This window comes from Microcaecilia unicolor, chromosome 8 (assembly GCF_901765095.1).
Source record: "Microcaecilia unicolor chromosome 8, aMicUni1.1, whole genome shotgun sequence".
NCBI lineage: Eukaryota > Metazoa > Chordata > Amphibia > Gymnophiona > Siphonopidae > Microcaecilia > Microcaecilia unicolor.
The window spans coordinates 77,165,143-77,193,017 of NC_044038.1; the positions used below are offsets into that span (position 1 = coordinate 77,165,143).

General features: G+C 47.6%; 1 protein-coding gene across 1 annotated transcript in view; it reads right to left on the reverse strand.

The window, feature by feature from the left end:
* Positions 1–26,023, reverse strand: part of LOC115476784 (intermediate conductance calcium-activated potassium channel protein 4-like) — a 73,046-nt gene extending 47,023 nt beyond the window's left edge. The window contains exons 1-2 of the mRNA XM_030213362.1: positions 25,577–26,023; positions 1,410–1,505 (exon numbers count right to left, since the gene is read on the reverse strand). Coding sequence (XP_030069222.1) covers positions 1,410–1,505; positions 25,577–25,864 — 384 coding nt within the window. The 5' untranslated portion in view covers positions 25,865–26,023. The remainder of the gene's footprint in view (positions 1–1,409; positions 1,506–25,576) is intronic.
* Positions 26,024–27,875: the final 1,852 nt, after the last annotated feature.

Sequence of the window (27,875 nt, forward strand, 5' to 3'; positions counted from 1 at the left end):
CTGATAGTCATACTATCTGCCTGGCACAGTCGCCAGCCAAAGGTGGGGCCCGGAGGCATTTGCCTCAATCTAACAACTCCAATTCAGTGGCAACTGGGCAGCTAATTTATGCTACTGTTTTTTTCACAGAGAACAAGGGGTGCAGAAACAAGGAGAGAGACTGAAGGGAAGGGGAGAGAAAATAAAGAGACAATGAAAAAGCACAAGAAAAATGGAAAAACAAGAGAAGCGGGGAAGGGGGAGAAAGAAGAAAAAAATCAGAATGAAATGTGAGAAAGAGAAGAAAGATACATACACACAGGGGAGAGTAATACAGAGAGAGAATGAACATTAACAAAGAGAAAAAGTGTCAGATAAAGCAGGGAGACAAGAGAGAGGAAAAAAGAGGGAGACCATGTGGTTAGAGATCTCCCTGTCCTAGCATGGAGTGAGAGCTTTTCCTTCCATCCAGTGTGGACAAAATAATAGCAATGTGAACAGGAAAACTAGGGGAGCCAGATTGCCTTTTCCAGCTGTAAATTACTATGCTGCTCCGAGTCTTCCTATGCTGGGGACTGCAGGGGTCCCTGGTTCCAAATGTGGTTCGAATATAGTGCACTGGGCAGATTTTGCCTTTTGGTGTTGTGGTATCTGCATTGTGGTGGATTTGTTGAGACAGCTACAATATTTGCTCTCTGTAATATCAAGCTGCATGTGCAGGAGGGACTGCCATTGCGGGCTTTCTCTAGCCAAACCTCTTGCACACACACCCATGGGCTTTATTTGCTCAGTAAGCTAGACGGATATGAAACGTTAAAACGGTATTTGGCACATGAAGCAGAGGGAGAATGATTGATGAGTAATTTTTCCTTTGGTTTCTTAAACTCTCTCTTCTCGGGCCAGGTTTAAGGATTGGGCAAAAAAAAAAAAAGCCCACAGCCCAACAGGCTGGTACACTTTTGACGTAGTTTCTCTTCTCCCCTAGGTTCCAGTTCCCACAGCTTCAAGAAAGGGGGGAAAAATTCTTGGAGGGGGGGAGGGAAGAGGGGAGAAAACAAATGTTAGCACAATAGTGCTGTGGGACTTTTTGCCCAGTTCTTAGACTTTGGTTTATTGTTTTTATTTTCCAGTGGATATTTTGCTCCTCTCAAAGCTGCTGGGAAGGGTAGAAAGCACACCGTGTCAGACCTGAACCAGTGACCTGACCTTGGATGGGGGAGAAGGAGGATTTGCATGATCCTTAAATCTGGCACTTTGGGTTTTATTTAGTAAAGATTTGTTTCCAAAGGCAAAGAATAGGTGAATGTTGTTTTCTAAGGTGAAGCTGGTTGATTCTTTTCTTTTTAAATTTCAGATTCTGAAGCATAGGTGAAAAAGTTTGAGAGGACAGGATCCTTCCTTTAAGGAATCTGGATGCATGGGGGACTCACCTGGATTTCCTTGGTGTGGAAGGCCACGATAAGAACCAGGAGAACTCCAGTGGACAGGCTGATGGTGCATTTCACCATGAAGAAATAGAGGAACCACTGGAAAACATTAAAAAGATGGGGAAGTCTTGGTCATCACTGAAGAAAGCAAATGAGCACTCAAAGAGCAAGAATAGAAAACATCCCAAGGAGCCCTCTAAATGACCCAGATTAATCTGAACATCGTGATCCACTTGAGGAGTTTTCCCACACTGTGCAGAGACTTGATTTCATTAAACAAAAAATATAACGGCAAAACTACAAGTTCCTGGGTGGGAAGCAGTGGCAGATCTGATGATGAGCAGTAAAGCAGCACCCCCCTGATTTACTGAAGGATCCTTTTACTAAGCTGTGGGAAAAAGGGCCCTGCGGTAGTGGTGGGAGCTGTTTTTCCCACACACCAGAGCCCTTTTTACTTGAGCAAGTAAAATACCCCCCCCTCCACGTGGCCATGTGGTATGATAACCCTTAACACACGACCATGCGGCGGGAAGCACGTTCCGCTACCCATTGAGGTGGTGGTAAGGGCTCCCACGGTAACCCGGCAGTAACTGGGTAGCACACGGCAATGCCCGATTACTGCCAGGCTAGCTCTGCGCTACAGAAAAAAAATTTCAGGCACGCTGGAAATGGTGCATGCTCTAGCCACGTTGGGCCAGCAGAAGTTCCGGATTAGCGAGCGGTGGACTTACTGCTGCTTTGCAAAAGACCCCCTTAGTTTTCATTTTGTTTAGGGTTTAACTGGTCAAGAGAAGCTCCTGCCTAGTTAAACCCTGCTGAGCTGGCCTGCCATCAACATTCAGTAGCAGTTACCTGGATAGTGACACTAAATATCACCGCCAACCAGGGCCGCCAAGAGACTGAGCCCAGCCTGGGGGCAGGGCCGTCGACCCCCACCAACCAAGGATCACCGCTGCTGCCGCCCTCACATAATCACTGCCCCCCCTGCTGCCGCAACTGCACATACCTTGGCTGGCGGGGATCCCAAGCCCTGACAGCAGAAGAGGTCTTCCTCCAGCGCTGCTCTTCACTCTGCCACATGTCCTGCCCCTGTGGCTGCTTTTTCTCTCATGCCGCACATGCTCGGTTTCAAAGGGAAAAGCAGACGCTTGGCAGGCAATGCAGCAGAGTGAAGAGCAGTGCTGGAGGAAGACCTCTTCTGCTGGCGAGGCTTGGGGGGGGACCCCCGCCAGCCAAACCAGAGGCCCTGGCCTGAAGTCCTGCTGTGTCTGCTCCTCCCCAGCCTCCAAAGGGGGCCCAGCACCAGAGTTTTCTCTCTCCTGCTCCTGTCGGGACGCGATCACCCGAGTCCCGTCAGGAGAAAGAGAGAGAGAGAGAGAGAGAGAGAGAGAGAGAGAGAGACACGTCAGACTCAGAAACAGAACGAAGAAAGAAGAGGACCTCGGCTGGAGGGGGTTGGGGTCCCCCGCCAGCAAAGGTAGGTGACAGTGGGGGAAGGATGGTGGCGGGAGGGGGGTCGAGAGGGTCGTCGGCAGGGGGAGGGGTCAAAGTTGGTGGTGGTGGTGGGTGGGGGTTGGCAATGGTGGGGGGGTCGGCGGCGCCGGGAGGGCTAAAATGTGCCCCCTCACCTCAGGCTCTGGACCCCCCTCCCGCCAAAGTCTGGCTACGCCCCTGGCTCACAATCTAAATTTATATTTGAGGCAATGGTGGGGGGGGGGGGGGGGTATGTGACTCACCTGAGATCACAGTTGCTGCAGTGGGATTTGAATGTGTTCCCCTGGTTCTTAGCCAATTGCTCTAACCATTAAGGTACTCCAGGTACCACCACTGTCTTCAGAGGTCTGTCTATTCCTCCTACTCCAGTGCATTGGCCTCCAGTGGACAAGAGGAGTTACCCTCCTGTTTACAAAGCTGCACTGGCGGCTGCCAGTGTGGTAATGCCGACACATCCCATTCACTTTGAAAGGGTTGCTTCGGCACTGCCGCACGGCTTTGTAAATAGGTGAGTTAGATAGCAGTGTTTACCTACTGCTTCCCTTCTGCAGTCAGAATCATAGGTGTAAAGGGGCATTTCTGGGGTATTGCAGGGGGAGCCCAATGTGAATCTTTGCCTTAGAGCTGCCAAGCAGAAAATTGGGTCAGACACTGTGTTGTACAAGAGAGACCTAGGATGAATCCAGCCCAAGCAGCTGCACATTAGGTTTTATACAAACTCCCCAGATCTAGAGACCACCAGACATCACACAACAGTGATACCCACTAGCTGGCTTTGATATCTTTGTGGAGCCCGGACGCGAGAAAAGGTCGTCCAGGCTCCGCCCTAGGGTTTTTAAACCCCGTTTATTCTCCTCCCCTACCAGCGGGGTGCCCTTTGGCGGCGGGAACGAGCCCACCCTGCTTCCATGGCACCCTCGCTGGCGCGAACGCGCATGCCCCTCGGTGCACGGCGCCATGTTATCTGCGGCTCCGTGCACCGATGGGGCACTGCGCCTCTCTTCAATCATAGCCTGGGCATCTTGGGCAGACAGCAGTTACCGGGAGTTAAAATGAGGAACAGAAGTTCAAAAAGAAAAAGCTGGGCTTCTAAAGAAAATATAACCTTTCTACACATTCATCTTTCAAGTATGAAATGTAAATTAGAAAGAAAATAAGAGGTGATCCTGACTTTCATGTGAAGTGCTAGTCTCTGTTTTGTAACTTTAAATACATACCTTACTAAGAACAGCCTACAGAACCTTCAAGAAGTTCTTAGATTAAATCCCTGACCTATCCACAGGGTGAGCAAAGTGTAACATGTTGAGTACACACCAAGCAATGTTTAATTCTAAATCTTTTTGTCCTTACTCCCCACTTTCCCCATGTTAAGGACATTTACTTTCTGTTTCTGGATCCTTTGCTATTACCCAGCTTAAGGCCAAAGCGGCCAATTCTGTGGTTCGACCGCACAATTGGGCGGGTTTCACGTGACAACCGGGGTTTTCTTCGAAAAGCCATGGGTCGCGGAATATTGGGCGGCTTTTTGCTGCTGCTGCTGCGGGTTGGCTGTTTTTTCTCACGGACCAATAGAAGCCCCACGAAGGTGGGCTGCCGGCTTCTTTTAAATGCCTGAACATGCCTGCGTGGCAGCGGGAAGCCTTTCAGAGTCTCACACAGAGTCACTCTCTACCTCTTCAGTCTACCATGTGCGGTGACTTCAGTAAGTTCTTTTCTTCATGGGGGGGGGGTATGTTTATGATTGTGGTTACTTTATTAATATTTATTTATATACTATGATTTATTTATAATTTAATATTTAATATAATATTGATATGTATATTGACTTCATTAATATTCATATTGACCTCATTAATATTTATATTAATGTTGGGCTGGTTTGGGGCTGGAAATATTTTGCCATTTGGCAACACTGCTTAAGGCACCATTTTTATTTTTATTTATTTATTTGTTGCATTTGTATCGCACCTTATCCCACCTCTTTGCAGGCTCAAAGTGGCTTACAATACATCATGAGTAGTGGAAAAGTGTTAGTATCATAAACATTTAGTATTGCATGATCTTGTTAGTATGATGATAAAAACAAAGTAGTAGTATACAAGCAGATTTTAAGAAACAGTTCTGAGATTAAATAGGCGAGTTGTGTAGTGTAGGTTCACTTGGGTTGGTCTTTTTGGTATGCTCTTTCAAAGAGATGGGTCTTCAGTAGTATGCGGAAGTTCGTTCTTTCGTAGGTCGATTTCAAGTTGCGCGGCAGTGCGTTCCATAACTGTGTGCTCAAGTAGGTGAAGTTTGATGCGTGCATTAGTTTGTATTTCATTCCTTTACAACTGGGGAAGTGCAGATCAAGGAATGTGCAGGATGATCTTCTGGCATTCCTAGGTGGTAAGTCTATTAGGTCAGACATGTAAGCTGGTGCGTCTCCATGGATAATTTTGTGAACTAGTGAACATATTTTGAACGTGATGCGTTCCTTAAGTGGAAGCCAGTTTAATTTTTCTCGTAAGGGTTTGGCACTTTCAAATTTAGGTTTGCCAAATATGAGTCTAGCTGCAGTGTTCTGGGCTATCTGAAGTTTCCTGATTATTTGTTCTTTGCAGCCGGCATATAGTGCGTTGCCATAGGGTGGTAAGGGGTGATTCTTCTACCCACCTCAACACCTGTAAGTGTTCAAGATGAAACTTTTCAAACACTCAGTTCCCGTCCATAGAATGCAATTTCCTCTCAAATACACTCTGAAGGTAACTGTGTTTTGTTATATTTTTTTTATATAGTATTCAAGAAAACCAAGTTGTTTGAAATGAAGTTCTAGTCAGTTCTGCATCTCATGTGGACGAAGCCACACTGGACAGGAGAAGCAGCGGAGGTACTCTTAGCAAACTGTTCTCTCTCTGGAGATATCAGCTCTGAGACGGACAGGATGTGGAGCAGGTGACTTGGCAGGGCCAAGAATTTGTAGCTCTGTGAAACACTGAGTCACTGCAAGAGCAGCTGGTTCCTGCCCCTTCCCTTCCACCCAGCAGGTTTTCATGTTTGGAGTCTGTTTATGTTTGATGTGCACTTGTGTTGTCCAGAAAAATGTGAAACCAAAGCCTTCATGGAGTACTATTGCTTATAAACGCACTCTGAAATTGTATAATATACCTAAGAGGCAGATTGGGGTTAATCACATACAGGGGAAGAAGGGTCTTGTAGCATAGGAGCCAATTTATCTAAATTATTGGAGTTGCTAAATCCAACAGAAATCACCTCTGTCTGGACACAGTCCAAGACTTTGTTCAATATTGAAGGTGCTCAAGCAACCATAGCATGCAGAGCTGCCTCCTATGTCTCATAGTGGCATCTAGACAAAGAGTGATAGTTGGGCTGGGCAGACATACACTGGAACAGGGAGAAGCAATGGAGAACAGCTATCTTGAACAGGATTATGTGATGGGACTGGCAACAGAGGTTAAAAGAGCAGAGAAAATCTTTTGCAAGTTTTGCAATCCAAGCTGTCCACCTTCCAACTTTTTGACAGTACCTCTTTAGTGCAATAGGTCCTATTTTGTGGAATGGATTACCCCTAGGACTGCTGCTAGACAATTCCCTAGTTGGGTTCAAGGCTGAACTCAAGACTCTTCTTTTCCCCAAGGCCTATGGCCCCTAATTGACTTTTTCACATCTCGATTGGACTGGAGCTAGAGGATGTTAGCATCAGTTCTGCCCTTCCTACCCCTCCCTATCCCTTTTATATTTTTCTCTTTATTTTTCTCCCTCCTCGTTTTTCCCTTTATTGTCTCTTGTTTTTAATGACGTATGTTATACTATTTTTTGTTGTTCATATTTTTATTGTAATCCACTTCGAGAGGATTCTAAAAAACGGTATATCAAATAATACATTTGAAAACTTGGTAAGAGAGACATTGAAATTAAGTCCTGGGACACAGGGAGGATGGACATTAGATGTACAGAGGGTACCAGGGAGTGGAGGAGTAGCCAGGTGCTTAGAGCAGCAGGTCGAGAGCCAGGGAAGCAGAGGCTCACTATGACCTTGGGCAAGTCTCTCCCAATGGCGTAGCTAAGGGGAGCCTTGGGGGCCTGGGCCCCCCCCAAATTAAATCTGGGGCCCCTGGTTTGGTTGGTGGGGGTCCCCAACCCCCGCCAGCTGAAGCCTTTCTCCAGCGCTGTTCTCTGTGCCTTGCTTGCCCTGCTTCCTCTCACATCACGTTCATGCTCTGTTTAGCGAAACTGAGCATGCGTGACACTTTGGGGCAGCGGTTATGGCAGGGAGGCGGGCCAAACTATGCCCCCCCCAACACACACTTTGGACTCCAGACCCCCCAAATGTTGAGGTCTGGCTACACTTCTGCTCCCTCCACTGCCACAGGTACAAAGTTAGGGCTAGATTTACTGATGTGTATTAACATAGTAACATAGTAGATGACGGCAGAAAAAGAACTGCATGGTCCATCCAGTCTGCCCAACAAGATAACTCATATTTGCTACTTTTTGTGTATACCCTACTTTGATTTGTACCTGTGCTTTTCAGACCGTATAAGTCTGCCCAGCACTATCCCCGCCTCCCAACCACCAGCCCCACCTCCCAACCACCGGCTCTGGCACAGATTGTATAAGTCTGCCCAGCACTATCCTCGCCTCCCAACCACCAGCCCTGCCTCCCAACCACCGGCTCTGGCACAGACCATACAAGTCTGCCCAGCACTATCCCCGCCTCCCAACCACCAGCCCCGCCTCCCGATCTTGACTAAGCTCCTGAGGATCCATTCCTTCGGCACAGGATTCCTTTATGCTTATCCCACGCATGTTTGAATTCCGTTACCGTTTTCATTTCCACCACCTCCCGCGGGAGGGCATTCCAAGCATCCACTACTCTCTCCGTGAAAAAATACTTCCTGACATTTTTCTTGAGTCTGCCCTCCTTCACCAGCTCTGCCCCCCCCCCCCCGATCTCGACTAAGCTCCTGAGGATATTAACATTCTAATGTTCATTATTTCATGCTCCATTGTTGTAATTGGGCCTATTTACTAATATATCACATTAAAGCATTAACACGGCTTAGTAAATGAGGCAATTAAAGTGTATGTTTTCCAAGGACAGAGAAACACCTACTATACTGAATGCAACTCGCCTTAAGCTACCATTTAATTGACACTTTTACCCAGCTTTTTCTTAAGAATAATGGTTCATGGTGGATTACAAAAGATTACAATTTAAACATAATTACAACAAAAAAAAATAATAAGAGAAAGCGTGCAAACAAAATCCAAAATGGCAAAGTTTCAACAGGAAACGATTCATAGCCAAAGAAACGTCATGAGCTAAATCTAAATAAACTTAGGTGGAACTGCATGAAGACAAGTATCAGGATGGAGGAAGAATACAGAGAAGTCTTGGAACAAAGAGAGAGTTAGAGGAGCAGAGGAAATTGGGACAGAGGAAGGAGGGAGTTAGAAGGGCAGAGAGAATCAGGAGGGGGATACAAACAAGTCTTGGGAAAGCAGGAGGAAGGGGAGAGGGATTAGGGAGGGGGATACAGAGAAGTTTTGAGGGAGAGGAGAGAGTTAGAAGACAAGAGGTATTAGGGAAGGGGATACAGACGTCTTGGAAAGAGGAAGAAACGAGTTAAAAGAGCAGAGAGAATTGGAAGGGGGATATAGAGAAGTCTTTGGACAGAGGGAGGAGGGAGGATGATACAGAGAAGTCTTGAGATCAGGGCTGCCGAGGGGGGGCAAAATTCCCCGGGCCTCCAAGGGGGGCCCAGCGCCGGAGTCTCTCTCTCTCCTGCTCCTGACGTGACCTGGGTGATCACATCCCGACAGGAGCAGGAGAGAGAGAGAGACCCCGGCACCGGGGCCCCCTTTGCATTGCCTGACTAGCAGCTGCTGGGACCTCAGGCCGCGCATGCTCAGTTTTGAGACTGAGCATGTGCGACCTGAGGAAAGCAGCCGCAGGGGCAAGCAATGCTGAGCAGAGAAGGAGCCGCACCGCCTGCAGCTGGTGGGGCCAGCCAAGGTACTTCGGGTGGGCAGGGGCGATGATGATTCTGTGTGGGGGGTGGCGGCGGTGGTGATCCTGGGGGGGGGGGGGGGCGGCAGCCCTGCTCGGGGCTTGGCTCACTCTCTCGGTGGCCCTGCTTGAGATACAGGGAGGCAGAGGGAGTTTGAAGTGTAAAAGAAATAGAAAGAGGAGAGAATTAGAAAAGCAAAGGGAATGAGGGGATACATATTTGTTGGTACAGAAAGAAGATAGACATTAGAGGAAAGGAGGGAATGAGAAGGAAAGATAGAAACCTGTGTAGACCAGAACTCCCTAAACCTGTACTGGAGGCCCCCCAGAAGATGGGTTTTTCTAGATAGCCACAAGAAATGTATATGAGATGTGTTTGCTTACATTACAGACCCAGTCTAATTGCTCTGCTGCATATTCTGAAAACCCATCTGGCTGTGAGGCTAGGTTCAGAAGCCCTGCCGCAGACCCTTCTCTCTTCAGACATGTAAGAAAGAGCAGTGGGATGTCTTTAACCTGTACTAACATGTAGAAATTATGTCTGTCTGTCTGTAGGAAGAGACGGTTTCTGTTGAAGATTAACACGGATGTACCTGATTGAATACTTTGTTCCCACTCTTGCTTTAGAAGACAGCTTGACCGGTTAGCTGGAATTTATTTTCTTTCCCCAGTGCAAAGGCATTTGCTCTTTGTAGACTCAATGTATTCTATAGAATGCATCTCAGGTAAAGGGCAATGCTATGCTAGGCAGAGGAAGGTACAAAACTAATAGCCTTCAGTTTTTGGCAGGAGAGTTAAGGTGATTGTTGTTTGTTTTGCAGAGCTGCCAAGTTACCCATTCCAGGAGGGTGACTTTTTGGCCAGTCCTGGTTTTAAACGTACATCCCAAAGCATCCCATGATTCTATCCCTTGCAAATCAATGCAATAGGTCCCATAGAGGGGCATAATTGAACGAAAACGTCTATCTCCATGGGCATTTATCTCCGAGAGCGGGTCCGTGAAGGGGCGGACCGAACCGTATTTTCGAAAAAAATAGATGTCCATGTTTTATTCGACAATTTGTGAGCTGGGCGTTTTTGTTTTTCAGTGATAATGGAAAATGAAAGCGCCCAGCTCAAAAACGAATAAATCCAAGGCATTTGTTCGTGGGAGGGGCCAGGATTCGTAGTGCACTGGTCCCCCTCACATGCCAGGACACCAACCGGGCACCCTAGGAGGCACTTTTACAAAAACAAAAAAAAAAGGTAAAAGAGCTCCCAGGTGCATAGCACCCTTCCCTTGTGTGTTGAGCCCCCCAAATCCCCCTCAAAACCCACTGCCCACAAGTCTACACCATTACTATAGCCCTAAGGGGCGAAGGGGGGCACCTACATGTGGGTACAGTGGGTTTGGACGACTAAGCATTAAGCAGCACAATTGTAACAGGTAGGGGGGGGATGGGCCTGGGTCCACCTGCCTGAAGTCCACTGCACCCCCTAACAACTGCTCCAGGGACCTGCATACTGCTGCCAGGGAGGTGGGTATGACATTTGAGGGTAAAAATAAAAAGTTGTGAAACATCATTTTTTGTGGTGGGAGGGGGTTAGTGACCACTGGGGGAGTCAGGGGAGGTCATCCCCGATTCCCTCTGGGGGCAATCTGGTCATTTAGGGCACTTTTTGGGGCCTTATTCGTGAAAAAACAGGGTCCAGGAAAAGTACCCTAAATTCTAGCTACAAACGCATACTTTTTTTCCATTATCGGCGAAAGGCGCCCATCTCTCCTAGGCCGATAACCACGCCCCAGTTCCACCTTCGCCACGCCTCCGACACACCCCCGTCAACTTTGTACGCTTCCGCGATGGAGTGCAGTTGAAAACGTCCAAAATCGGCTTTCCATTATACCGATTTATTCGTTTTTGTGAGATAAACGTCTATCTCCCGATTTGGGTCGAAATCTAGGCGTTTTTCTCTTTAAATTATAAGGTGGATAATGCACCAGGATGAGATTGGCAGAAATCCAGGGACCAGCCAAAAAGTTTCCCTCCTGGAATGCGTAATTGGCAGCTCTGGTTTTATTGATGTCATGCCTGAGGCATTGTGGGATGTGCAGTTTCTCATCCATCCTATGTAAAATCATCACTACAGGGACCAGAATGCATCATAAGGAGAGAACATGCCAAACTCCAGGTGTGACCTACGGCAGTGATCTTCATTATTAGCTATAACAGAGACAATTAAATACCTGCATGGCATAAATACAAAGGAGGCAAGTCTTTTTCAATTGATAGGAAGCTCTGGAATAAGGGGCATAGCATGAAGGTGAAAGGGGACAGACTCAGGAGTAATCTAAGGATTAATGGAAAGGGTGATGAATTTGTGTAATGACCTCCTTGTCAAGGTGGTGATGAAGACTGACGTGAATTCAAAAAAGCTTGGGATAACTACATGGGATCTCTAAGGGAAAGCAAGGGACAGTAGATGGCATAGAGGGGCAGATTGGATAGGCCATATAGAGGGGCATAACTGAACGCGAACGCCTATCTCCAGGGGCATCTATGTCCGAAAACGGGTACGTGAAGAGGCGGGACAGACCGTATTTTCAAAAAAAAAAATGGACGTTTTTGAGCTGGGCATTTTTAGTTTCCATTATCACTAAAAAAACCAAACGAGCCATTTGGTTGTGGGAGGGGCCGCGATTCGTAGTACACTCGCCCCCCTGACATGCCAGGACACCAACTGGGCACCCTAGAGGTTAGTGCGGTGGACTTCAGACAACGCTCCCACATGCATAGCTCCCTTACCACGGGTGCTGAGCCCCCAACCCCTCCCCCAAAACCCACTACCCACAAATGTACAACACTACTATAGCTCTTAGGGGTGAAGGGGGCACCTACATGTGGGTACAGTGGGTTTTGGAGGCCTCCCATTTACCAGAACAAGTGTTACAGGTAGGGGGGGATGGGCCTGGGTCCGCCTGGCTGAAGTGCACTGCGGTACCCACTAAAAGTGCTCCAGGGACCTGCATACACGCAGGTCTCTAGGACTTGTTGCTGCTATATAACATTGGCACACCAGTTGACACCTGAAGACTAATCTCTCCGAAAACGTCCTTTATTGGAATAAGCACGCTTACTCACAGTTAACTGCAGATCAGAGGTTGTGCCCCACTGGCAACGAGTCTCCCTGGTACTGAGATGAGCAGTAGGTCAGAGCTGGCAGAATGCTGTACAATGCCCTCTTTCAGCCACATTCAAGGTAAGAACTAAGTTCTGTAGCGTGGCTAACATGTGAAAGGGATCTAAAACTGGCTTACAAAAATGGCCACTACCTCATGGACTACCGGAAACAAAACAGGGCACACTCTGACCCAGTAAGCAGAGGGGAAAGCACCATGGGAGTAGAGCCTACCAACTACCAACATCGTGAGCATTTGCCACAAGCTAGTGGAATCACGGAGCCCAATACCCTACACCCACCACAATGCATTGCTGATGTGACTCTGCAGTGCCCTTAACAGAAAAGGTGTCACACTCACCCGAGACCCACATCAGAACCAGGGAAATACTGTCACAGGATAGAACACATTCTGCTGTCATGGAGGTGGGTACGGCATTTGAGGCTGGCATATAGGCTGGAAAAAAAGTTTGTAAAGTGGGATTTTTTTGGTGGGAGGGGGTTAGTGACCATTGGGGGAGTCCGGGGAGTTCATCCCCGATTCCCTCCGGTGGTCATCTGGTCAGTTGGGGCACTTTTTTGGGACCTGTTCATGAAAAAAAGGGTCCAAAAAAAGTGACCCAAAATCGCGGTAAAAACGCCTTTTTTTTCGATTATCAGCTAAAGACGCCCATCTCTCCTCGGCCGATAACCACGCCCCAGTTCCGCCTTCACCACGCCTCCGACACGCCCCCATCAACTTTACCCGTTTCCGCGACGGATTGCAGTTGGAAACGCCCAAAATCGGCTTTTAATTATACCGATTTGGGCACCCACGGGAGAAAGACGCCCATCTCCCGATTTGGGTCGCAATATAGGCGTTTTTCTCTTTCGATTATAAGCTGGATAGTCTTTATCTGCCTTCATTTTTCTTTATTATTTTTCAAACAGGGACAGTTTTGGCTTAGCAGCTTTAATGTGAGAGCCAAAAACATAGCTGAACAAAGTGACAGGTGCCCTGGGTCCTTCTTCAAAGAGACAGCTAGCCTAGTTGTTCAGGCGCACTTAGACAAACCTGTGTAATTAAAATGAAGTCTTTCGCCTCTGCATTGTCTGTCTTCCTCTTTCTGTCATCCCCACATGCCCTCTCTCTCTCTATCTGCTACTCAGTCCGTTTCCCTCTTTCTCTTCCAGTGCAGTCTCTTCCAATGTGAATTGGAAGAGAAAGAGTAACATGGTAACACAGTAGATGATGGCAGATAAAGACCTGTACAGTCTATTCAGTCTGCCCAACAAGATAAAATTCATAGCATAAGGTATGATGTGATACTACATATGTATTCTTGATCTTGATTTGTCCTTGCCATTTTCAGGGCACAGACCGTAGAAGTCTGCCTGGCACTGGTCTGGTTCTCCAACTACTGAAGTTGTCATCAAAGCCCCACTTCAGCCCATCCAAATCTGTCCAGCCTTGATCAGGGCACAGACCGTAGAAATCTGTCCAGCAGTGACTGTGCTTCCAATTGCTGGAGTATGATAGAAATGGGCTGAGGGAAGATGGAGAGAGTGCATGTGGGGAAAGACAGCATGAGGGAGACAACGCTGAGGAGAAAGCCTTCATCTTAATTATACAGATTTCACTGCATTGGAAGAGACTCGCTAAGGATGCCTTTGCCGTGGTCACCACAGCACCTGTGAGACTGTCTTACTACTGCTAGGGCAGTGAATTTGACTTGATTCTTTCTCTTCCCCAGCCCATTTCCCCCTACATGCTCTTTACATGCCTCAAATCTCCAACCCCTCCCCCACACACTCCCTTTTCCACTACACACTCTCCTCCTACCCACCCCAACCAATCTCAGCCTCTGCCCATCTCTCCCACAGTGGCATAGCTATGTGGGGCCGTGGGGGTCTGGGCCCCCCAAATTTCCTCTGGGCCCCTGGTTTTGCTGGCAGGGGTCCTCAACCCCCTCCAGCTGAAGCCTTGTCCACACCAGTCTCCGGCGCTGCCTCGTTGCCTGCCCTGCGCTGTCTTCCCCTCATGTCTGGCACGCTCCTTTTAGTGAAACTAAGCATGCTCAATTCACTAAAAGGAATGTGCAGGACATGAGGGGAAGCCAAGGTATTTGCTGCTGCAGTGGGTGGAGAGTGGCAGGTCAGTGAGGCAGCGGGGCGGCAGACCAAAATGTGCCCCCCCAACTCGGGCTCTGGCCCCCTCCCACTGCGAGGTCTGGCTACGCCCCTGCTGTCCTATTAGACAGCTTCCAACATCCTGTCCCCGTATCCACCCCTCTACAGAGGCTTGCTGCTGGCGCTACTTTGGGAACACATACTGCTTTCTCATGGCATCACATAGCTATTAGCAAGAGGCGGGCAAGAGGTTTGGTTCTGTGCAACTCAAATTCACTGAAAGCTGTGTGGTTCTGGAAGAATATTTGTTCCAGTGGTGAAAGCAGAGCTGCCAGGTTACCCAGTTCAAAGAGGAAGATTTTAAACCAGTCCTGGGTTTCAGACAGCAGCCCCATCCTAGGACCTTCAGCACTGATTTCAGTACTTTTAGGATATAAGTTCTAAACCAGGACTGCCCAAAAAGTCTCCCTCTCAGAACTGGATAACTTGGCAGCTCTGTGGAGAAATGTACTGGAGAGAAGAAGGAGGCATTTAGGGCCTATGAGGGCAGGGTCTTACAATGAAGAACACTGGTCTAAGGTCTACCTTGATTATACATGTAGGAATGGTAAAGTAATGCAGACCATCTTGTGTATTGTTCTCTGCAGAGAAGGCTTAACTTTCTTTCAACAAACCTTCACCACTGAAGTCCTGACTAAGTCTGTTACTCACTCACAGAATCTTTGAAAAAACTTCGTCTAGACAGGCTAAATCTTTTGCCACCCTCAGAAAGGAGGCGGCCAGGAACAAACTCATCTCTGCAATGACTGCGCCAATTAACTAGGAATCTTTGAGACTTGAAAGAAAAACTCTAGAACTGGAAGCTTGCTCCTCTTTGTGAAAGTTATAGGGCCTTCAGAATAAATAAATAAAGATATTTTCCAAAATCACAGAATGGAAAAATTCTCTCTGTGACTCTGGGTTCACTAGCCCCTGGATTCTATATATGGCATACCAATGTGGGTGCCCAAATTTGGGCAAAGATCCAAAATTTGTATGCAAGCTAATGAGCCATTAACAATCAACGAATTTGGATTTACGCACGTATCTTCCTATGTGCCATTTTATAATGCTGTGTGCCAAAAGTGTCTTGCACACAACCCAAAAAGGGGGCGTGGCCATGGGAGGGGCATGGGTGGGTCTGGGGCATTCCAAATATTTAGGCACAGTGTTATAGAATACCGGGGTTACACGCCCAGCTTGTGTGTCAGGATTTACACCAGTTTTCAGCAGGTGTCTTTCTTTCCACCCAATGTTGGGCACAGGAATTCATGCTAACACTGTTCTCTCTAAGCCAGGGGTTCTCAATCCAGTCCCCAGGACACACCTAGCCAGTTGGGTTTTCAGGATACCCACAATGAATATGCATGAGATAGATTTGCATGCTTTACCTCCATTGTATGCAAATTTATCTCATGCCTATTCACTGTGGGTATCCTGAAAACCTGACTGGTTAGGTGTATCCCGAGGACTAGGCAGGGCCGCCGAGAGGGGGAGGTGGGGGGGGCAAGGTTCCCCAGGCCTGGCATCAGCAAGGCTTCCCGGAGGCAGGCAGAAGGTTCTGCTTCCTCAGTCTGTCTCTTTCCTGCTCCTGTGTGTTGGTCCCGGCACACAGGAGCAGGAGAGTGACAGACTGAGGGAGGAGCAGATGCAGGAAGGTAAGGGGGTGAGGGGTGGCGGCACACCGAGTTGGGGGGTGGCAGCACACTTAGGGTTACCATATTTGCCCCAAGGAAGAAGAGGACACATGCTCCATCCCTGCCCCCTGTCACTCCCCCTAAGGGTGTCCTATCTTTCCCTCCCCTCTTTTAACTTACTGTAGTGCCTTGGTGGTCTAGTGACCTCTTCGGGGCAGGAAACAGCCCCCTCTTTCCTGCCCGGCGCAGCTGTAGACTGTCTTGCTGCCTCCCATTCTGGCACTGATTCAAAATGGCTGCAAGAGTTCAAGCAGTGACCTTGCAAGACTTCTGCAAAACCCGCCCAGATGTCCGGCCGTGTCCTCAAAAAGAGGACATGTCCGGATAAAACTGGATGTATGGTAACCCTAGACACACTGAGTGGGGGTGGGGGGTGGGTGTGGCCCATGGGGGGCAATGGCTACAGTGGCCTTGCCCCTGAGTAAGGCCCGGCTCTGTCTCTCGGCAGCCCTGGGACTGGGTTGAGAGCACCTGCTCTAAGCTGACTGGGAGTCTTCTAGCTACAGTCCTGCCAGTGAGGGGGGGGGGGGGGGGGGACGGTGCTGTTTCACTATCACATTTTCAATAGTGAGGGACAGGCAAGCTCTGCAGGACTCCAGGGAATCTGCCTGTCCATAATGACTGAAAACACACCACCCTCTACTGGTAGCAATGCAGTCAGAGGACACCCCCTCAGCTTAGAGGGTAAGTGCTATTCAAAAAACGGCATTCAGCTTGGAGTGCCCTTTACAGAATAGAGCTTGGCATGGATTTTTCCTGGTGCCTAAATTTGAGCACCATTTACTAAGTGCCAATAGCATTCAAGCAGTTTCTGGTGACATGCCCTTGTTCTGAAACAGACTGGGTGCAAGAGTACCACTGCGTCCCAGTCCCCATACAATGGAAACAACAAAACTATAGGAAAGAAGTCTTCAGTTCTCCACAAACAAGATGCTAGTGTTTATGTGCTTTTGCTGGATACTACAGAGTCCTGACGCAGGCGACACACGCTCGAAACATGGCCATGTCGGGTCTTCCATATGTTTGAATAAAATTTGGATTACACTCATTGGAACTACTTGTGTTGGCTCATCTCTTCTGCCCTAAAAGGAAAGTCAGGGGAAGAGTTTTGATGTCACATCAGTGATAAGAAGGGGAGTTTGGGAGCAAAAAAGTGTCTTTCTCCCACTTTCTTTGGACCAAGCTGACCTGAAGGGGTGCAGCGCCTTCCCAAGTCAGTGGGGTCCCAGGTACCAGCTTAGGCCCGGAATAAGAGTAAAGAAGGTCTGAACCAAGCCACCTTTTTTCCAACCTCCAAAGATCCAGGCTGTAGTTTAAGGGAAATGGGACTTGAAATCACCTTTCCGTGGTATTCTGCAACTACATTCAAAGTGGTTTACATATATATGGGTTCTTATTTTGTACTTGGGGCAATGGAGGGTTAAGTGACTTGCCCACAGTCACAAGGAGCTGCAGTGGGAACTGAACCCAGTTCCCCAGGATCAAAGTCTGCTGCAATAACCACTAGGCTACTCCTCCACACAAGCCTCAGATCCTGTTGAGGATGGACCCTTACCAAATAAACCCTTGAGGGGCAAAAGAAAAGGAGAGGTGCTGAAGGAGAGGGCTGCCTCCCGGGTAAGGAAGAATCTCTCATGCTATTCTTCCCAGTACCTGCAACAGGAAACTGACAATCTGATAGAGGATAAGGGATGTACAATTCACTGAATTTGCCGGATTCATATCCTGTTACAGTGTCACAGACTCCAGCAGATCTTTGCCTGTCCTCTCAGTCTTCACAGCTTGGGTTCCTCTGTGATCCTGCAGGATTTCTTGAATTCTGTCACAGTTTGTGACTTGAACATATCCATTAGCTGTTCTAGGCATCCACCCACTCCGAGCCTTAGACTGTGTCTCTAACCACCTGTCCACTGCAACGTTTTGTTTCTTGTGCATTCTTTATACCTCTGAGATATCTGAACGACTCTGTCATATCCACCTTCTCTCCTCTTTCCTCTGTATAAAATATATTCAGGTCTCTAACTCTAAGTCTTGTGTCATAGGGTTTATGCTGTCAAACCTGCTGCATGTTGGCAGCTCTTCTTGGGACCAGCCCTACTCTGTCTATATGCTTTTGAATATACGGCCTCCAGACCTGGACACAGTAACTCCACGGCAATAAATGTACAGTAGTTTCTAGGGAGCAAGAAGACAAGGAGGGGCATGGGGGGGGGGAGTATAAGCTACAAAGTGAGGGGACAAGCAGGGACAATACAGAGGAACACAGAGAGAGAGGGGGTGGTGGTGTGGGGATGAAAGGCAGTGACAGAGAAAGTGAGTACAAAGGATGGAAGTGGGGGGGGGGGGGGCTAGGGTGTGGGTGAAGGGGGGTAGGAGACAGGGGACAATGGGAGTGCTGGAAAAGGGATGAGAGGGAGATGGGGAAAGCCAGTATGTAGAAGAGAGGTGAAGAGAAGGCAACTAGGGAAGCAGAGCATGAGTGAAAGGGAGAATGAGTAGATCAGAGGCAGAGAAACATAAAAAAGATCAGTGCAGATTTGCAGGTGTGCCTCATGCCCGCCCCGTTGAGGGACTTTATTTTGAATATAATGAACATAGCACACCATGAGACTCTACAAATTTGCACTCCACTTATATATCTCCCCACACCAAGCCCAATATGTGGGCTTGTCGTCCTCAGGAGCATGTGCTAAATGCAAGACTCTTGCAGCGACGCTCGGGCATATGTTTTGGCACTGCCAGGTGATAAGAGACTTTTGGACTCGATTACTACATAGAATTTGTGCCTTATGGGACTGTGTACTTCCTGGGACCCTGCTCCTGCTGTTTGGGGTTTCTATACCAATGGAACGTAAGACCAAGGGATTCCAGGGCTTCTTATGCTATGCACTTTTAATGACTTTAAGGGCAATGGAAAACTTTAATGATTGCTGAAATGTGCATGGTCCATTTTCAGGTTCTTTTCCCCCATTCTCTATCTCTGTGGATAACACACTCATCCTCCCTGTCTCATCAGCTCGTAACCTTGGGGTCATCTTCGACTCTTCTCTCTCCTTCTCTGCATGTATTCAACAGACTGCTAAAACCTTTAATTTCTTTCTCTATAGTATCACCAAAATTCATCCTTTCCTCGCTGAGCACACTATCAGAACCCTTATCCACAATCTTATCACCTCTCACTTAGACTATTGCAACTTGCTTCTCACGGATCTCCCACTAAGCCATCTCTCTCCCCTTCAAAATTCTGCTGCATGACTTATATTCCGCCAGTGTCGCTATGCTCATATTAGCCCTCTCCTCAAGTCACTTCATTGGCTCCCTATCCGTTTCCACATACAGTTCAAACTCCACTTATTGACTTACAAGTGCATTCACTCTGCAGCTCCTCAGTACCTCTCCACTCTTATCGCTCTCTACATTCCTCTCAGGGAACTCCGTTCACTGGGTAAATCTCTCTTACCTGCACCCTTCTCCACTACTAACTCCAGACTTTTATCTTGCTGCACCATATACCTGGAATAGACTTCCTGAGCCGGTACGTCAAGCTCCATCTCTGGCCGTCTTCAAATCTAGGCTAAAAGCCCACCTTTTTGATGCTGCTTTTAACTCCTAACCCTTACTCACTTGTTCAGTACCCATAATTTATCATTCCCACCTTAGTAATTCCCTTATCCCTTATTTGTCCTGTTTGTCTGTCCTAATTTTTTTTATTTTTATTTTATTTGTTACATTTGTATCCCACATTTCCCCACTTATTTGCAGGCTCAATGTGGCTTACATAGTACCATAGAGGCGTTCGCCAACTCCGGTATGAGCAAATACAAAGTGATGTAGTGGTAGGATAAAGTTCATGTGGAAAGACACATTAGGGGATTCTAGAGTGTAAGAGTTATGTTATGTCCATTACTTGCTTTGGTTTCGTTGTGTTGCAGAGTTCAGGCATTTAGGCTGGATCGGCAGGGTATGCCTTTTTGAACAGGTTTGTTTTTTTGTAAGCTCTGTCGAGCAGGGACTGTCTCTTCATGTCCAGTGTACAACACTGTGTACATCTAGTAGCACTATAGAAATGATTAGTAGTAGCAGTAGGTCTGTAATTCCAGGCTATTTGGGAACCTTTTGGGGGGACCCTGACACCAAGAGCCCATAGCTTCCTGCTAAATATTTGACTTCCTAGATTTGATCGACCTGGGTGGGTAGAAGGGAGGCAGGGAAGTGTAAGAGAGGGGTTTATAGGAATGCAAAGATCGACACTTGGTTATTGTTTGCCTTTTTTGTTTCACACTGTTTTGTAATTTTCTAAGTGTCAATAAAAAAGATTGAAACATAATGCAAAAAAAAGAAAAGAATCACACGCCACACAGATGTAGGGAAGAAGACAACAGTAGACAGAAGAAATGGTACGGCAAACCTGGAAAAGAATTTAGGAGAACTACTACTATTACTACTACTACTATTTAGCATTTCTATAGCGCTACAAGGCATACGCAGCGCTGCACAAACATAGAAGAAAGACAGTCCCTGCTCAAAGAGCTTACAATCTAATAGACAAAAAATAAATAAAGTAAGCAAATCAAATCAATTAATGTGGATGGGAAGGAAGAGAGGAGGGTAGGTGGAGGCGAGTGGTTACAAGTGGTTACGAGTCAAAAGCAATGTTAAAGAGGTGGGTTTTCAGTCTAGATTTAAAGGTGGCCAAGGATGGGGCAAGACGTAGGGGCTCAGGAAGTTTATTCCAGGCATAGGGTGCAGCGAGACAGAAGGCGCGAAGTCTGGAGTTGGCAGTAGTGGAGAAGGGAACAGATAAGAAGGATTTATCCATGGAGCGGAGTGCACGGGAAGGGGTGTAGGGAAGGACGAGTGTGGAGAGATACTGGGGAGCAGCAGAGTGAATACATTTATAGGTTAGTAGAAGAAGTTTGAACAGGATGCGAAAACAGATAGGGAGCCAGTGAAGGGTTTTGAGGAGAGGGGTAGTATGAGTAAAGCGACCCTGGCGGAAGATGAGACGGGCAGCAGAGTTTTGAACCGACTGGAGAGGGGAGAGGTGACTAAGTGGGAGGCCAGCAAGAAGCAGATTGCAGTAGTCTAAACGAGAGGTGACAAGGGTGTGGATGAGGGTTTTGGTAGAGTGCTCGGAAAGAAAGGGGTGGATTTTACGGATGTTGTAAAGAAAGAAACGACAGGTCTTGGCGGTCTGCTGGATATGAGCAGAGAAGGAGAGAGAAGAGTCAAAGATGACCCCAAGGTTTCGAGCTGAGTAGACAGGGAGAATGAGAGAGCCATCAACAGAAATAGAAAATGGGGGGAGCGGGGAGGTAGGTTTGGGGGGAAAATGAGAAGCTCAGTTTTGGTCATATTTAATTTCAGGTGGCGTTGAGACATCCAGACAGCAATGTCAGACAAGCACGCTGAAACTTTGGTTTGGATGCAAGGTGAGATAACAGGGGTAGAAAGGTAGATTTGGGAGTCATCAGCATAGAGATGATAGGAAAAGCCATGGGATGAGATTAATGAGCCAAGGGAAGAAGTGTAGATAGAAAAGAGGAGGGGACCAAGAACAGAACCCTGAGGTACGCCGACAGGCAGAGGGATAGAAGTAGAAGAGGATCCACCAGAGTGAACACTAAAGGTGCGGAGGGAGAGGTAGGAAGAGAAAACCAACATAACAGTGGGAATGATCAGAAAAATAAAACAGAACACAAGTGGCCAAAGAATAAAGGTGGAAAATGAAAAAAAATGTATTTTCAATTTTTAAGGACTGGAATGTGTCAGCTTTGGGAAATGTGCTTCTCTTCTTTTTGTATTTTGCAAAACACATTTCTGTTTCTCTTTTACCAGTATTGCACTGCTCAGAGTCTAGTTTTTTGTGGTTTCTATTGCATGTTTGTTTCTAATTTGTGATTCCTTATTCTGGAGTCCTTTTACTAATGCTCGCTAACAACTAGCTTGTGATAAAGGCCATGCATGCAGACCATTATGTTCCTTTTGCTGGTGGTCAGGGGGACCTGTGGAACACAATAGGCTTGAACTTGGAGTGTCTTTGCTTCTTTCCTATTATAACTGAACTAGCCGTTAAGCCTGTAACAACGGGCTAGTTTTTTGTTTTCCTATGGCCTCCCCCCCTCTGTCCACCAACCCTGCTCTCTCCCCTGTCCTCCCCCCAGCGTCTGTTTCCCTCAGTTCCGCCCCCTCCTTCCCTCCCTGCTCCCTCCTCCTCCGATTTCCACGCCCATGTCCAAGCCCTCCTCCCTATTGGGCTGTACTGCTGGTGGAGGCGGGGCTTGGACTTGTACACTCTCAGCATTCCGACTCTACTGCGCATTTGCAGGTGAGTCGGTCACTTGTCGTCAAAGTTGCCAGGTGGGCGGTTTTACTGCCCAATTGGGCGGGTTTTCGTCAGCGGCGGCGGGAAAATTTTGCCGGCCACGGGATGCGGTTTTTTGGGTGGTTTTCCCGTTGCCGCTGTGCGAGTTTGGCGGTTTTTTCCGGGGCTTCTATTGGTCCAATTTGGTCCAATAGAAGCTTTTCCGGGGCTTCTAATGGTCCAAATTGGACCAATAGAAGCCTTTCAAGGGCGGGGTTGACGTCAGGGATGACAGGGGGCGGGGCTAGTGACATGGGAGGCGGGGATAGTGACACGGGGGCGGGGTTACGTGATACGGGGGCGGAATTGGTGATGCGGGGGCGGGGTTTGGTGACGCGGGAGACGGGGATTGGCTACGGGCGGTTTTTGGGCGGGTTTACGGCTCGTTTGGGGCTGGGAAAATTTTTCCAGCTGGCAACCCTGCTTGTCGTTTATATATTTGACTAGCCGTTAAGCCTGTAACAACGGGCTAGTTTTTTGTTTTCCTATGGCCTCCCCCCCTCTGTCCACCAACCCTGCTCTCTCCCCTGTCCTCCCCCCAGCGTCTGTTTCCCTCAGTTCCGCCCCCTCCTTCCCTCCCTGCTCCCTCCTCCTCCGATTTCCACGCCCATGTCCAAGCCCTCCTCCCTATTGGGCTGTACTGCTGGTGGAGGCGGGGCTTGGACTTGTACACTCTCAGCATTCCGACTCTACTGCGCATTTGCAGGTGAGTCGGTCACTTGTCGTTTATATATTTGATTTCTGCTTCTTACTGTGAAACAATTGTATGAAATATTGTAGTTATTCACCGCTTTGATGGTTGACCTTAGGCAGTTAATCAAATAAATGCAACCTGCAACCTTGAACCTAATCAATAGCGGATGCTAAATCCATTAGACAACTTAGGAAAAAGGACCTCTCTGTATCTGGTGAGGGTCTTTCCATGTATTGAGTGTGTTGTTGAGGTGACAGATGCTGCTAGCCTGTATTTCCTGTGTAGGAATCTGGTCCATTTCCGTTTGTTCTGGTTTCCCTCAATAAAAGGAGTTTGGATGTTCTTGGATCCGGTGTAATATTTGTAGGGCAGCCTTTTCATAGGTAGGGTTGCTGCTCCAGGAGTTAGTGCTGTTTTTGTATATTTGCTATACAGGTTATGAGTAACTTTTTGAGGGTTGTTTGTTACTTCACAAAAGGGCTCATTTTCGAAAGAGAAAAATGTCTAAAAAGTGTCATAAAGCAGCATTTGCATGTTTGTTTTTCACAAAAACGTCCAAATCAGTATTTTAGAAAGCTATTTTTCAGACGTTTTTCTATGCTGTTCTTCTGCAGTGCCTCCAAATCTCATGGGGGCGTGTCAGGGGTGTGTTAAGGGAGGGATTTGGGCATTCCTAAGACTTGGGTGTTTTTCAGCCATAATGAAACAAAACCTGTTTTAATAATGAATAATGCACAAAAAGGTGTCCTAAATGACCAGATGACTGGAGGGAATCAGTGGGTGACCCCACAATGGTCACTGACCCCTTCCCACCCCCCAAAAATGTGAATAAAAATATGGCTTACCAGCCTCTATGACAGCCTCAAATGTTAAAGTCAGGTCTATTAGAACAGCATGCAGATCCCTAGAGTAGTGTAATGGTTGGTGCAATGCACTCTGGAGTAGAGGAATTGGGTCCCTATCTCCCTCTACCTGTCACACTTGTGGTGGAAACTGTGACCCCTCCCAAACTCACCAAAACCCTACTATACCCACATAAAAGTGCCCCCTTTATACAAAAGGGCTATTGTAGTGGGTACAATGAGGGGTAGTGGGTTTTGGAGGGCTCAGGGAACAAGATAAGGGAGTAAAGGTGAGATGTGTACCTGGGAGCATTTTTATGACATGCACAGAAGTGCCCTCTAGGGTGCCCCATTGTTCTCCTGAGATGTCTAGGGGCCCAGTCTACTAAAAATACTGACTGCTCCTACATCCCAATGGCATGAGTCTCTACGTTTTGCACTTATTCATTTGTTTGTTTGTTTTTTGAAAATGGACCAAAAAACAAAAAGTCCAAAGCACAAAACCTTGTTCGAAACAGTATTTTTGAAAAAAAAAAAAAAAGACATTTTTCTTTTTTTGAAAATGACCTTCTTTCCTATTTGGATTTTGGACGTTTCGAAAATGCCCTTCAAAGTGACTCACAGAGGAACATATGTTGTTCCTGAGATTATATCACAGTTTTAATATTTACATATTTTGTGTAGTCAGCTGTAAGAGGAAATGTCTTAGCTTCATTGTTGGGGGAATACTGAGACTGTTACAGAACTGAGAGTTGTGGAGGTTTATAATGAGATTCATTCTTTATAGCCTCCAGACTTCACTCTCAGGTAGAAGAAATCATTGAAAGATAATTTTACTGGGGGACTGAATCTAACTGATAGTCCCTTTATACATAAGACAATAGTGGGCTGTGATGTAGGTGTGATATGTGGAAATATCACTTTGACTTTCTCCCCTCTATTGCCTCCCCAAATACTTATGTCAGGATACCACTGGAGAGGGGGCAGGTGAGGGAAAGCAGGGGCAATAAACAGAGAATCGAGGATAGAGAGGTGGTAAACGGGGAAAGCAGGGGGAATAAACAGAGACTTGGGAACTGCTGGAGAAAGAGAGAGGGCAAGTGTAGAAGAGAAGGGGCAATAAACAGACACAGGGAGAGAGAGAAGGAGAAAGCAGGGGCAATAAGGAGAGATGCTGGGGAAAAAGAGGGAACAGACAGGGGAGAGAGAGGGGGCCAGTGGGGGAAAGCAGGGACAACAAACAATTGGGGGAGAGAGGAGGCAGGTGGGGGAAAGCAGGGGCAATAAATACAGATCGAGGGGCAGTAAACAGAGACTTAGAAAAAGAGAAGGCGCGGGTGTGGAAGAGCAGGGGCAAGAGAAGGAAACATGGGCAATAAAGAGAGACAATAACTGATGGGGAGAATGAGGGAACAGGTGAGGGAAAGCAGGGACACAAATTCAATAGAAACAAAATACATGTGAACTGAGGGACGTTGGACACACAAAACCCAAATGCAACAGATAATCCTTGCAGTCCTACGGCACAGTACAAGTGCTGAAATGTTAGTGATTGTAAAGAGCTTCTTAGAACCGCTCAGCAAGTGAACGCTGCGTGGACTCAGGGCTTATTAATCAAACAGCGGAAAGCTAGGCTGTCTTCCAGAACGCAAACTCTCACGTACCAAGCTGACTTTAGCAAAGAAAAGTTGTGCTGCGAGTGGAACTAGCTTCCGGGAAGCCCGGGCTGTGTTTAAGAAGCAGGGAAGAAGATGTGGCGGCTTACCTTGCAGTGGCTGAACCAGAGCAGCTCAGTGTGCAAAACCATTAGGACAATGCCAATGATGGCAAGCCCCAGGGACCAGGCTGCTATCTGTTTCCTCTCCTCCACCATAACCTTCCTCCGCCCGAGCCTCAGCAGGTTCTCCCTGGACCTGCCGCCTGCCCGGGCTGGCTTGGAGTTTAGGATGACTACCTCTGTGGCCTCGGCTCTGCCCTGCATCTCCAAGCTCGACTCGCTCCTTGGGGTGGCAGGAAAGCATGATGTAAACAGTGGCAAACCCACCTTGCCCATGTGCCTCCCTGGTTAGGCGGGAGCCAGGCAGAGAAGTGGAGAAAGAGCCCCGAAGGAAGCAGACACTTCCTTCAAGTCTGCCTCCCTGATCATGAGGCGGGGAGAGGCGTGTCCCCTGAGAAGTGCCAAGGAGGGACAGAGCAAAAGTCACCACCACCACCTCCCTTTCCTTCTCTGTATCTTTACATACACAGGAATCTAAACGTATCTCTATACTGTAACTTTTCTTCTTATACGCCTTTGGTCTTGTCACACCCAGCCAGAGAACGGGAAGAGTGCCAAAGACTTTGAGACTTAGTTTCTCTCGTATCCCTCTGGCAATGCGAGATTAGTAAAGCCACCGGCAGAAGTGGTTCCCGGGGCTTGAATTTACAAGTGAAGCCAGCTCAGAAGGGTGGAGCAGTTGAGCCCGAGCTTTGCCCAGGTTTAACAGAAAAATTCAAGAGCTCAGTAAGAGCAGAGTAACTTTGAAGATACACCACTGCTTCAGATTGTAGTACTGAATTGCAGGTTTCCCTTGGTGTCTGCACTGTAAGAAAGAATACTGGATTATTCTGTCACAGCACTGATGAGTGTATTTCCTCACAATGCAGTGTAAAAATGATTATTCTGTCACAGTATTTTCCCACAATGTCTGTACTGCAGAGTAGAGTAGCAGATTATTCTATCACCGTGTTGATCAGTGTATTTTCCACAGCCTCAGTGCTATAGAGTAACATATGTGGAGGGGCATAATCGAACGCGAACGCCCATCTCCATGGGTGTCTATGTCCGAAAATGGGTATGTGAAGAGGCGGGACAGACCGTATTATCGAAAAAGATGGGCGTCCATCTTTTGTTTTGAAAATACGGTTTGGATGGACCAAATGCCATGGATTTGGTCCCTTCTGAGATGGGCGTTTTTTTTTTTTTTAGCGATAATGGAAACTAAAAATGTCCAGCTCAGAAACACCCTAATCCAAACCATTTGGGCGTGGGAGGGACAAATGTACAACACTGCCATTGCTCTTAGGGGTGAAGGGGGCAACTACATGTGGGTACAGTGAGTTTTAGAGGCCTCCCATTTACCACCACAAGTGTTACGGGTAGGAGGGGTGGGCCTGGGTCTGCCTGCCTGAAGTGCACTGCAGTACCCACTAAAAGTGCTCCAGGGACAGGACTTGTTGCTGCTGTATAACCTTGGCACAGCAGTTCACACCTGAGCCCTGCTGAAAACGTCCTTTATTTGAATAAGCATCTTTACTCACAGTTAACTGCAGATCAGAGGTTGTGCCCCACTGGCAACGAGTCTCCCTGGTACTGAGATTAGCAGTAGGTCAGAGCTGGCAGAATGGTGTACAATGCCCTCTTTCAGCAACATTCAAGGTAAGAACTAAGTGCTGTAACGTGGCTAACACACGAAAGGGATCTAAAAGTGTCTTACACAAATGGCCACTACCTCATGGACTACCGGAAACAAAACAGGGCACACTCTGACCCAGTAAGCAGAGGGGAAAGCACCATGGGAGTAGAGCCTACCAACTACCAACATCGTGAGCATTTACCACAAGCTAGTGGAATCACGGAGCCCAATACCCTACACCCACCACAATGCATTGCTGATGTGACTCTGCAGTGCCCTTAACAGAAAAGGTGTCACACTCACCCGAGACCCACATCAGAACCAGGGAAAGGCTGTCAGAGGATAGAACACATTCTGCTGTCATGGAGGTGAGTACGGCATTTGAGGCTGGCATACAGGCTGGGAAAAAAAGTTTGTAAAGTGGGGTTTTTTTGGTGGGAGGGGGTTAGTGACCACTGGGGGAGTCAGGGGAGGTCATCCCCGATTCCCTCCGGTGGTCATCTGGTCAGTTGGGGCACTTTTTTGGGACTTGGACCTGAAAAAAAAGGGTCCAAATAAAGCAGACCAAATTCTCATCAAAAACGCCCTTCTTGTTTCGATTAACAGCTAAAGATGCCCATCTCTCCTCGGCCGATAACCACGCCCCAGTCCCGCCTTTGCCATGCCTCC